The 12,083-nt window shown below is 30.9% G+C and overlaps 1 protein-coding gene across 1 annotated transcript; it reads left to right on the forward strand.

Moving 5' to 3' along the window:
• The first annotated feature begins 2,914 nt into the window (after positions 1 to 2,914).
• LOC122280872 (protein DOG1-like 4) lies at positions 2,915 to 4,491 on the forward strand. The gene is made up of 2 exons (XM_043091942.1): positions 2,915 to 3,495; positions 4,080 to 4,491. The coding sequence occupies exons 1-2, from the start codon at positions 3,085 to 3,087 to the stop codon at positions 4,353 to 4,355; spliced, it is 687 nt and encodes a 228-aa protein (XP_042947876.1). The 5' UTR covers positions 2,915 to 3,084; the 3' UTR covers positions 4,356 to 4,491.
• The last annotated feature ends 7,592 nt before the right edge of the window (positions 4,492 to 12,083 follow it).

Here is a 12,083-nt window from a genome sequence, read left to right on the forward strand (position 1 = left end):
TAGGAAAGGTTGATGAGACTGAGGATTCATGACTTGATACAGTGGACTACAAAAGGGGAAGATATGGAAAATCTTGAATGCTAACAAGTTGAGAGCAAGGATGAAAATGAGATTGGTTTTCCTGCTACAGATATTGTGACTTTGAAAACTCATTTGGCCATAGATTTTTGTTATGTATAAGTTATGGTTAATTTTTTGTGGCAGGTAGATCTGTAACTTTTTGCAACTTCCATGAATTAAGGGTTTTGGGGTAATTGAGTAGAGTCTAGAACCTTTGTTTTCTTGTCAAATTAAGAGTCCTGGTCCCAATAGGTTAACAGTCAATGAGTTTATGTAAGTATACTTCAATTCACCTATATAGAGTCCAGACTTTATTTATTTACATCCTTGGGTTTAGGGTATGAAATATACGCAATTCAGGTCTTGGATTGAATTTCATGAACACCATTTTAGTTGCCCGTACAAGTCAGAAGTGCACTAAAGAATTATGAATTTGGTGTTTTTCAGTTGGATTGAAACACCTTCCCCCAAAACTCTCTTCAAGTGTTAACTAAAAGTAAGAGGTTGGTCACTGAAAAGTTTTGTATTCAATGACTCCCAGTATTTTCTCTTACATTCAGCAAATTAGTTGGATCCATAAAAATGAATAATGGGAGGTCTGGATGGTGAGTTGAGATGAGATGAGATAAGATGAAAATTAAATAAAATATTATTAGAATATTATTTTTTAATATTATTATTATTTTGAGATTTGAAAAAGTTAAATTATTTATTATATTTTGTATGAGAATTTGGAAAAGTTGTAACAATTAGATGAGATGAGTTAAAAGGCTTTCGTATCCAAACCTCCCTCCCCTAAATGATATGATGTGTTTCTCAAGTCATGATCTTTGTTCAGAAAGTTAGGTGTTTCACAAATGATATTGCCTGTGATAATGACGATGGTAATTCGGGATAACATTCAGAAGGGTGGCACCACAGCCACCGGTTTTGGGACCCAATTATAAGTTTATTTCATCTTTCTTTTTCTTTCCTTTTCTTTTTCTTTTTTTTTTTTTTTTTTTGCTTTTTTTTTTCTCATGCATTTTTTTAATACCCTTAAATATATATTTTTAATATCATTAAAACATACTTTCTTAATCATTAGATTAAAAAAAAACCATGTTTGTTGAGAATATAGTAGGCATTATTCCCCCCCCCCCTCCTCCTCCTCCTTCTCTCTCTCTACTGTGTGTTTTCTAAGTTCGGAACTACCTACTTAATGTGTCATTAATGATTGAGTTTTGTTATATACAAGTAAAATCGTGTATTAATCTGCGTACTTGTACTGATTCCTTCATATTTAAAATTTAAATTAGCGCTGTTTTCAATAAAATCTACTTTTTGACCAATCACAATAAATTAATACACATAATAGTATACAATTGTACTTATAACTAAATTTTTTCTTAATGATTTGTTCTGATTGGGTCCTCCCCATCACGATGCTGCCTACAACATATATGTTCACCCTCAAAAATAAAAGTTCGTTGCCTGCAATGCAGTGCAAGCATGTCCCCTTACACAAGTACCATTGCGTACGCTAAACGTTGAGAAAATGTATTAATGCTTTAGGCTTAATTCTTGCACGCGTCGGGCAGAGTGCCCATCCACTTTGTTTCCCACAATCGGGCCAGCAATAGCTTGCTTTTCATACTTTGCTCTTATTTCTTCTTCTGCATGCTGATGATAGCTCGAACTGCAAAGTACGCCAGATTATCCATCCATTTTCGGTAAATATATCTTCTATACACGTCATTAATTATCTACTTTTTATTTAAAAAAATACATGTGAAGTTAAAAAAAAGGTTTCTTGTTGCTCAGTTGCCATTTCTCTTAAAAAAAAAAATTATCTATTATTTAAGATTAAGATAGACTTTAATGGATCAGACATTATTTAAAGTTGAAAGAAATGCACATTAATTACAAATATATCACATTCGTTAGAAGGAGAATTGTGAGGTAAAACTTCCGCTTAAAATTTCCCATCAGAAATTATACTCCAACAGAGGCAGCACAATGGAAAATTTCAACCAAGTAAAAGGCATGTTTCCTGGCATGGGTAATAGACTTACAACTCTTTTACCATAACTTTACAATTTGTAATGTATTTATTTTTTTTCTATTTTTTAAAGTATTTTTTAATATCTTTAATCATTAAACAAAAATTTTAAAAATATATAATTTTATTAATAATTACTTTTTTAATCATTAAGTAAATTTTAAAAAAATAAAAATAAAAAAATAGTAGAATAGTGGTAAAACTATCATTATTCTTTCTGGCATAACACCTAGGAAAAATTTTAAACATAAACCTATACAGTACATGCTATTCATTTTTTTTATTTTTTTTCTTTTACCAAATGTTTAGTATAAGCCTATACAATACATACCATTCATTTTTTTTTCTTTTTCTTTTACCAAATGTTTAGTATATGAATAACGAATAAAAAATTAAATTAGTTTAAAAAGAATAAATTTAAAAAAAATTAAAAATAAAATGTATGGTATATAAGGCTTATAATTAGCAAAGCGCTCCAATCCAAATCTCTAAAATGGAAGTTTTGGATTCAACTCCCTCTCCTCTCCCAGTGTAAAATTTAAAATTCAAAAAAAAAGGGAAAAATTTCGGCCAAACTGGAGAGTTGTTGCTCTTAAAAATTAAAAAAAAAAAAATTATTAATAAGTCTCATATATTATACATTTTTTTATTATTTTTTATTATTTTTTTTCTCTTATTAAATATATAATATATGAATAATTAGTAAAAGAATTTAATTATTTTTAAAAAATTAAATAAAATTAAAAATAATAAATAATAAAAAATTATGTAGTGCCTGATATAGCCGTGTAGGAATTATGAATAGCAAAACTCAAAAAATAAAAATACAGAATATCTCATCGTCTCCATCCACGTTGTCGGCACCGCGGCTCTCAATAAAAGGAAGGCCACCCTTCCCATTCCCCTACCTCCGCCCGCCCCCACACCGTCTTCGTCTCTTTTCAAACGGTAGGAGTTAGCTAGCCACCTTCAACCCCATCCGGATGAGTAGCTTTACCAACTTCTACGAAACCTGGTTCGACCACCTGCGCCAGCTGTTGAACCAGCTCTCCGCATCCCCAAGACCCCCCTCCAACCCCGACCAGCAACGCGATCTCGTCCACCTCGTCCGCAAGGTTATGTCCCATTACTCTGATTACTACCGGGCCAAATCCCTCGCAGCACATCGCGACGCCGTCTCGGTCCTCGCTGCCCCCTGGGCCACCTCGCTCGAGCGGTCACTCCACTGGATCGGAGGGTGGCGCCCCACCACCGCCTTCCACCTCGTCTACACCGAATCCTCCATTCGCTTTGAGTCCCACATCGTCGATATCCTCCGCGGACAGAGAACCGGCGATCTCGGCGATCTGTCCCCCTCTCAGTTCCGCCTAGTCAGCGACTTACAGTGTGAAACAGTAAACTAATTCATTTTCCACACGTGTCTTTCACGTCTGTCCTTAATTTCTTTTCTTTTTGTTGAAATGGCCAGTGTGAATATTTGAGGATGCTTCTCATCTTTATATATTTTAATATTATTTTTATTAAATTAATTAAAATTTTCTAATTATCATCCAGCACTACATATTTATTCATTTTACAAATAAACAACATTTTACTTTTTTTTTTTTCTCTGGCTATTAAGATTATGTTCTAATATATATATTCGGTAATATTTTCTTTTATATATCGCCGTTTATTATTTATTAAATGATTTTAAATATTTATATTATGCAATGATATGTATACGAATGATTAATTTTTCCAAATATTCATCCACCTAAAATTAATTTACGTACGTGAAATTCAAACAAGAAAAACTATAAACAGTACGATTTGCACTAATTAAGGATTAAATAAGAAATATGATAACTAAATTACTAAAAAAAATGACCCATTTTTAGCCAAAATATATTAAATGCTACAATTTATCCTTATTTTACTATTTTATTTAATGAATAGAAAAATATAATGTAATATAATTTTGTGACAATAATAATAGGTAACGGAAGAAAATGCAATAACGGATGAGCTATCGGAGTGGCAGGATGGCGCGAGTGACTTCCTTGTCGAGATTCCAAACATGGAGGAGAAGATCGGACGGCTGATTAGCGTTATAGAAAAGGCTGATGATCTACGGCTGAGAACGGTGCAGAGGGTGGTGGAGTTGCTGACGCCACATCAGGCTGTGGAGTTCTTGATTGCAGCCGCTGAGTTGCAGTTTGGGATCCGTGGTTTGGGAGTAGATCAGGACCGTCTGCGCACCAACGGTGATTAAGGCATGATAATTGTACTTTGGCTTTCACCCTAGACTCTAGAGACACATCACATGCAATACCAACTCCTTAATTTCTATGTTTGGTTTTCAAATTTTAATCAATAATATTAAACGTAATGGTTTATTGTGAGACTCATTATATTAGTTAGAGTAATAATATTTTTATATAAAATGATATGACTGACGTTTACATCAACAACATATTTGATGTGTCGATTAAAAAATATTATAAATAAATTTATACAAATAGATATAATTTTTATTAATCATCTTAGCTAGACATAATAATTAGAGAAATGTTGTTATTGTTTATTTAAAAGTTTTGTTTTCTATTAATTTAAATTAAATAATTAAATTTTATTTAAAATGCACCGACTAACGTATATACTAAAATATAAGATATATATGTATGTGTGTATACCCACGAACACGATAGTCTAGTTGATATAAGTTGATATTTTATAATTTTAAAATTAAGAATTTGAGTCAAAATATAAATTAAAATTATTTATAATAATAAAGTTTGATTTTTAGGTTATAAGATAGAATTTAGACTAGTTAAATATTTTAGAAATTATGTGGTAATATATTTATTTTTAAACAGTAATTATGATTCAAATTGAATATTTTAGTATAAAAAAAAAAAAAAAAGGAAAAGAAGAAGAAAAAGACTCATAATCACACTCGGAAAAGATTGTTAAGTTGGTCTCCCTGGTACCCTAATAAGGAATTAAAAAAAAAAAAAAAGCACGTAGCCGGGTCCATAATCATGGGGACATTGGAAGTAGGTAGGTAGGCTTTGCTCCGGCAGGATGTGGAGCTTGTTTTTATCTTTTTCTTTTACGTGTCCTCGCACGCTCTGCGGGAGCATGCATGGTGACACCTGGTTTTCTCAAAAAGCACGCGTCGCCAATCGCCATGAACACGAGCCAAGACAGATTGAATAACAAGCATGCAGATGAAGTTGACCAATCGATTGAAATCTTCGTCGAAATCGGCAAAACTGAAAGGGAAATGCTTGGCCACCGCTGCCTTTTTTTTTTTTTTTTTCCTTAACGATTAAGTAAATATTTTTTTAGTAATATTATGATTTAAAAAATATATATTTAAAAATGTTAAAAAATACGTATAAAAAAAACTTAAAATAAAAACACACTATAACTAGCTGGTGCTACCCAAACTGAATTGCAAGCGAAAAATGAAAGAAAATTATATAAAATAATGGCGGAATTAGTAATTTTTTTTTTTAGAGGCCAACTTTTATAGGACTAGATATTTATGTAAAATAAAAAAATATTACAAAATCATAAAGTATAGTTGTATATAAATTTAAATTTCAATAATTTGTCAAATAACATATAAATAAAACTTTAAAAATACAACTTAATGTCTGTTCTATATTTTTTACGATGATATTTTATAAAATAATATTCACCTATTATTATTTTTTTAAATATAAAATATTTAGAAATTATTTTCAAACTATCAAGTGATCTTTTAGAATGTCATCGTTCATTCTAATATTTAAACTAGTTTATTAAATTTCATGTAAAATCTATCTATTTTAATGTCATATTAATCATAAAATACTACAATTGAGACTTTAAATAAAATTTTCTTTGCTCAATGAAGTTTAGAGTATAAATCATCTCTACTATTTTTTATATAAATCATTAATTTTAAATAATTTTTCTTGTATTTTCACTTTGAATTCTATACTAAGAAACTTAATATTGCATAATAAAAAACTTTATGGCCAGTGTTAATAGTTTCTTACTTCTCATAATCTTAGTTTTAATTTAATTTTAGTGGGGCAACATCTTTGAAAATAGATAATATATAGAAATTATACAAAATCTATATGTTATAGGGAAAACTTAGAGAGAGACATTTCTATGTATATTGAAATTTTACAAAATTTTAGAAAGCATATGGAAATTATAAGAAAATTATAAATTTTTTTGAGGGGGCCAAATTCTATATACATGGAATTATGAATAAAATTTAGGGACTATTTTATTTTATTTTTTTTTAGGGGGCTCCGAAGTTCTATTTAGATTTGTTTCTAAAAATAGTTGTAAGATTATTATTTTCTTTAGCTGAATTCCCTAGTTAGCTAAGGGAAAAAAAACGAGAAATACTTACAATATAAAAACAAATTATATAAAATCTAAATTAATTGTGGTTTGATATGATATGTTATATTGTAATAGTTTGTTTTATCATAATATAATACGTTAAATTATAAAATTATTTTTATTAAAGAGTAAATTTAAGGGATAGATAAAAATATATCAATTTATAAATTTATTTTTATATTATCCTTTGTATTTATAACACTTATCAAATAAAATTAAAGATAAAAAGCTACTACGAATATTTAATTATTGAGTCCCATTGAATGACCTTTCCCTCTTTAGACTCTGACTGCGGGTCGGGAATGCATCATTGCATTGGTCATCTATTTTATTTTGTTGACTTTGGTTGGTGGACGAAAGGCACGAGTAGTACTCAACAAGCATATGTAATGAGTAATTGATGGGGCAACAAGATAGTGGAACGGGAAGGAGAAGTGGTGTGATCTCTCTTGACTTTCAAGTTCCAATGTCTTCAATTGTGTTCATATTTGCTTATATTTTTCTATGATTTCCCTAGTCTCCTCACGTGTTTTGAGAATTTATATTCAAAATAAAGGAAACAAAGAAGAGTTCCTGATCGTGTACCGAACATGATGTTCAAAGTTAGAAGTTTAAGCTTCATGGCAGAGTCATAACAAGAAGCTCTCCTTTATTTGTTGAATGAGACTCGTCAATTGAAGTACTCAATTTTCTCAATACGGTATGTGACATATTTAATAAAGTGTTTCTATGACATAATTTGATTTATAAGATAAATTTTAAATTTTAAATCTTATAAATCAAAATCTTAATATTTAAGTGAAATGAATCACATGATCTACCAACTAATTTGGTAATAGAATAGCTATTTTTTAATAATAATAGGTGAGAGTAACGTGCAAAGCACGTTTGTCTAATTTTATGAAATGATTATTTGTAAAAAATAATATATATTTTATAAAAATTATTGATGTCACTTAATAATTTAAGGCATATTGGAGAAAATAAAAAAATTAATTCAAAGTATCATATAATCCAATACATGTTTATAACATCTATAATTTTAGCAACGATGTATACAAAAAATTTAATAAAAGTCTAACACAAATGGTAGTTCAAAATATCTGTCGTTTGATGTTTGTATTATAATTCATCAATTTATGTCATCCTGTAGACAATCAATAGAGACAATATTGAAATTCTTATTTTGAAATTGGTTGAGTCGATCAGGGACAATATAAAGTTAAAATATAATTTTTTTATAAAATTTGTAGTATAATATTTTCTATATATAACATATATATAAATCATAAAATATATTTTGAAATTGTTGGCCGAATTTACTCTTTCTTGATTAGCTCAAGGATCACGGCCTTTGTCAAGTGCCTATCATAGCAAGTCCACGTATGGAATATGACTTAGCGGAAGCTACGTCCTACTACCATGGGGAAAAAAAAACACTTTGATTAAACACACTTGTATTATATATTATATGAGATTTTTAAATTTAGAATACTCAATAATCTGAGTTAATGAAATGTATAATACACGTATATTATACTTAGGGATTCACGTCTTATGCACCTAATACACGTGTATATGTTAAGGAGAAAGAGAAAAATATAATAACTAATATTTAATTACTTATTATATAAACTATTAAGTATTATAATTTTTGAGATTAATAAATCATATAACAACATTGAATGCTATCTCTCTCAACATTTATGTCTTCATTTTATGTGCCAAACCATTAAAACAAACAGTGTTAACTTTAACGGAAAAATAAGAAAAACCGTTAAAACAAGATTTTCCGTTTCATACACACTTTTTATATATAGAAGATACTAATACGGTAGGTAGTCAAATCCCATCATTTTAAGTGATTTATCGTATTAATGATGTTACACAGGCGTTACATTTAAGATGTTACTGAAAATTTTTTCATAAGCCTAATTCATTTTATAAAACAGGTTACACAAGAGCAAATTGTCCATTGCTTATAAATATATCCAATACTTTGTCGACAAACAATGTAAGATTTATTCCTCAACATATTCCTTCATGTGCAGACCAATATTTTTCTGGTCCTTAGCATTGGGTAAGTAGTGTGGGCATCCCTTCATCTTGTGGTTGATTTTGATAATATGAATAAATATATGAACCTAACTCATCTCATGAAACCAGTTCACTAAGAGAGGTTTGCTCGAATTTTATAAACATGCCTAAAATCTTATTTATAGGCAATGTGAGATCTATTTCTCAACATCATTCCTCGCATGCAGACTTTTTTGGTCCTTGTCACAAAGTAAGTATGAGCCCCTATTCATCCTGTGGCAAGTTCTGATATCGTGAAAAAATTTATGGGTCTAATTCATCTTCTAAAGTTAGTTCCACAAAACATAGTTGCTCATTGCTTATAAATATATCTAAAACCTTATCTACAGACAATATAAAATTTAGAATTTTGCTATATATAAATAAAGTCATGTATTAATCTGCATATCAATATTGATTTTTTTATATTCAAAATTTATATTGACACTATTTTTAATAAAATTTATTTCTTGACCAATTACATTAAATTGATATACATATTAGTACACAATTATTTTTATAACTAGATTTTTCTTAAAATTTATTTCTCAACAATTGCAAGTAACATAACCTTTAAACGTATGTTACATGGGAAGCAAATTGCATATACTTACAATGCCATAAAACATTTGGATCCTTCTACAGTCACTGCTAGGGACTTTTGTTTAGTTTAGAGAAACGTTTTTTTTTTTTTTTTGTTTTTACATCATTTTTTAATTTTTTTAAACATTTAAAAAAAATAAAAAAAATTTATAATAATATTAAACAAAATTTTCTTAATCATTAAGAAAGAGAAAAAAAAAATTAAATAAAACGCTGGTACCGCTCCCAGCGGGATCCCACAGGGGATCTAGTATTTTCCAAAACATTTTAGTATATAAAAGGAGTTGTTTTCGGCGCTGTCTATTTAAACAGGATGGAACTATCAAATCCCATCGACCCTCTAGTTCCTTCTTTCGTTCTTGATTTATAGAGACATGTAACCATTATTTGGCTCTAGAAAATAGCAGCCTTGGGTTCACTTTCTTGCAAGGATGTGACAAGTTATGTGGAGAACTCTGAAGCCTGCCTCACACACCATAAAGGCGGCCCCCAATACAGCTAAAACATCAAACTACAAACCACACGTTAAGCCCAAAAAATAAAAATAAAAAAGGATTTTTGGCTCTAGAAAATAGAAGAGAAATACTTCGCATCAGCCACTATTTGGCTTCAGCCGAAGCACACCTTGCGTGGTAAAGGTGAATTTCCCCTTTTCTCCCTGTTACGCGTTCCGGTTCCCTCTCTCTGATTTTCACTTCATTTGAAATTCCCCCAATCCTCTCCCCCACCCCCACCCTCGCCTTCGCCCATCTTCTAAGCCACCCCCGCATCGCCCATTCTCTCCCTCATCCCCTGCCCTATTTTTCCCGTCGCCGTTGAACCTCCCTCTACCCATCACCCCTGTTACCTAGATCTGAAGCTCTGCCCCCTCTGCCCATCCTCCAATTGCACTGTTTGAAAATGCTTGTTTCTGCTGAAGAGATTTGTGGCCCTAAGGTTTTTATTCATCTTCATCTTCATGAAATTGCTTTAAGCTGACCAGCTTTGCTTCACTCTATGCTAATCCCTTGTGCATGCCTGAAAATGCAGCTCTAAATTCAAACACTCAATGCCTTGATCCATGCGGTGTCCTTTCGCTGCTTGTTATTCTTTGTTCTTTGACCTCTACCTCTCACTGGTTTTTCCTTTCCTTGCATTTCTGTCTCTTAACAATGATTTGATTCGATTCAAAAATGTTTTTTATCTATTTAAAGCTGGGTTTGGCTGTTGTGAAAATGTTTTTTATTTATTTACAGCTGGGTTTGCTTGTTATCCTGCATGATTATTCAGAATAATAAAAAATATGTTTATTAGCTCTACAGGATTTTCCAATTGATCCGACCGGTGAACTTGAGACTTGAGAGCCTTCTGAAGACATTATTGACATCTGTAAATGGGTTGGTATTGCTGTGGTTGTCATTCAGATATGGTATTATTCTCATTATAAGGATGGAATTCATCAACATGTCTTTAATTGCTTGAAACAGATTGAAAAGTCCCAGATGAACTAGGAAGTTGTTAACTTATCAACATAATTTGATGGCCATAAGGAGAATCTTGTATAGTTTTTATTTTTTATTTTTTTAATAAGTATCTTGTATAGTTTGATGGTATACGTATCAGAATGCTGGAGTTCTTCCTCAACATGTTTATGTTTTGTGAAACTTTCCATTGAACTATGAAATTATTACTTGTCAATAAAATTTGATGGTCCAATGGACGTAGAGCCCTCGTATAAAATTTAAGGAGTTCCATGGCCATCATTTTACTCTTCATGTAGATATTTTAATGGATCAAATTTATAGTTGAAGTTTCAAATGAATTCGCACTTCATACATGAATTTAGAGGAATGAGAGAGTTTTCTATTTCTTAAAGAGCATGAGAATCATAGGGTGTGTTTGGTTAAGAGAAATATTGAGATGCTTGGCCATTTGTTAGAATGTTTTTATCTGTATTAGTATTGTACCCACCAGCCCTATAGATATGGCAGTTGCTCTGGAATGCATTGTTGGGGAGCACCACCTTTTTCTTTCCATCATCATTGTTCTCTAAAGCAATCCATTAATCCAACAAAACATTGAGCACTTGATTTTCAAGACAGAAAAAAAAATGCAATAAAATGTCTGTGTAATAGGTGAAAATGCAGAGGATGTTGGGGAAGATCATAGCACATTTTTTCTTACATTTAATGGGGATTTGAACTACTTCAAAAACTCTTTGATTTCTAGCTTTGTACGTTTCTTATAGAATAGTCAACATGTATCTTTCTTTTCTTTTTCTTTTTTCATCTTTCCCTTTTATCCCACATTGTCTGTGCAGGATCTTATCATTTACCTCTTGGGCATGTAAGTAATCTGTCGTTCACATTTGGTTGACTAATGTCATCAAACTTTTTGGTTCATTGAAAATAAATAAATAAACAAAGAACTGAGAAATCTCAATTTGATGACTTTATATATGCAGGAGTACGAATATATTTAATCAAAGAGAATCGCTTACTTATTCGTCTGACTCTCAGCCTCATCAATTTACAATACTAGTATGCAGTATCCCATTCCCATCTGGAGGCACCTGCAGTGAAACTGTCGAGTTATTCAAATTAATGTATTTCCTTCCATTCATTTATGTAGAGTTATTTAGACTAATGTCTTTGTGAAGTAAGAAGTCTGTTATGTGCTCCTACCATTGTATTTTGGAATTTAATGAAATGAGGTGCTGCTTGGAACAGTACATCTCCTTTTTATCATTATATGCAGCTTCTTTTGTTTTCAGTTGTGGAAATGTACTTGGTATTACTTATGTAGATTGTAGACTCGGAATTTTGTGTGCAAACACTTGTGCTGTGGAGATGCTGTAGTGGGGTTGTGTTGTGTTGCAAACACTTGTGGGATTTTGTGTGCAAACAATGGTTTATGCACAGCTCTAAAACTT

The sequence above is a fragment of the Carya illinoinensis genome, chromosome 11, assembly GCF_018687715.1.
Source record: "Carya illinoinensis cultivar Pawnee chromosome 11, C.illinoinensisPawnee_v1, whole genome shotgun sequence".
Lineage (NCBI taxonomy): Eukaryota > Viridiplantae > Streptophyta > Magnoliopsida > Fagales > Juglandaceae > Carya > Carya illinoinensis.

What these genes read in the sequence shown, in the direction of transcription:
- LOC122280872 (XM_043091942.1), top strand. Translation starts at nt 3,085, where the DNA reads ATGAGTAGCTTTACCAACTTCTACGAAACCTGGTTCGACCACCTGCGC. An exon ending in GCGACTTACAGTGTGAAACA is followed by an intron (nt 3,496 to 4,079) that starts GTAAACTAATTC and finishes CAATAATAATAG; the next exon opens with GTAACGGAAGAAAATGCAAT.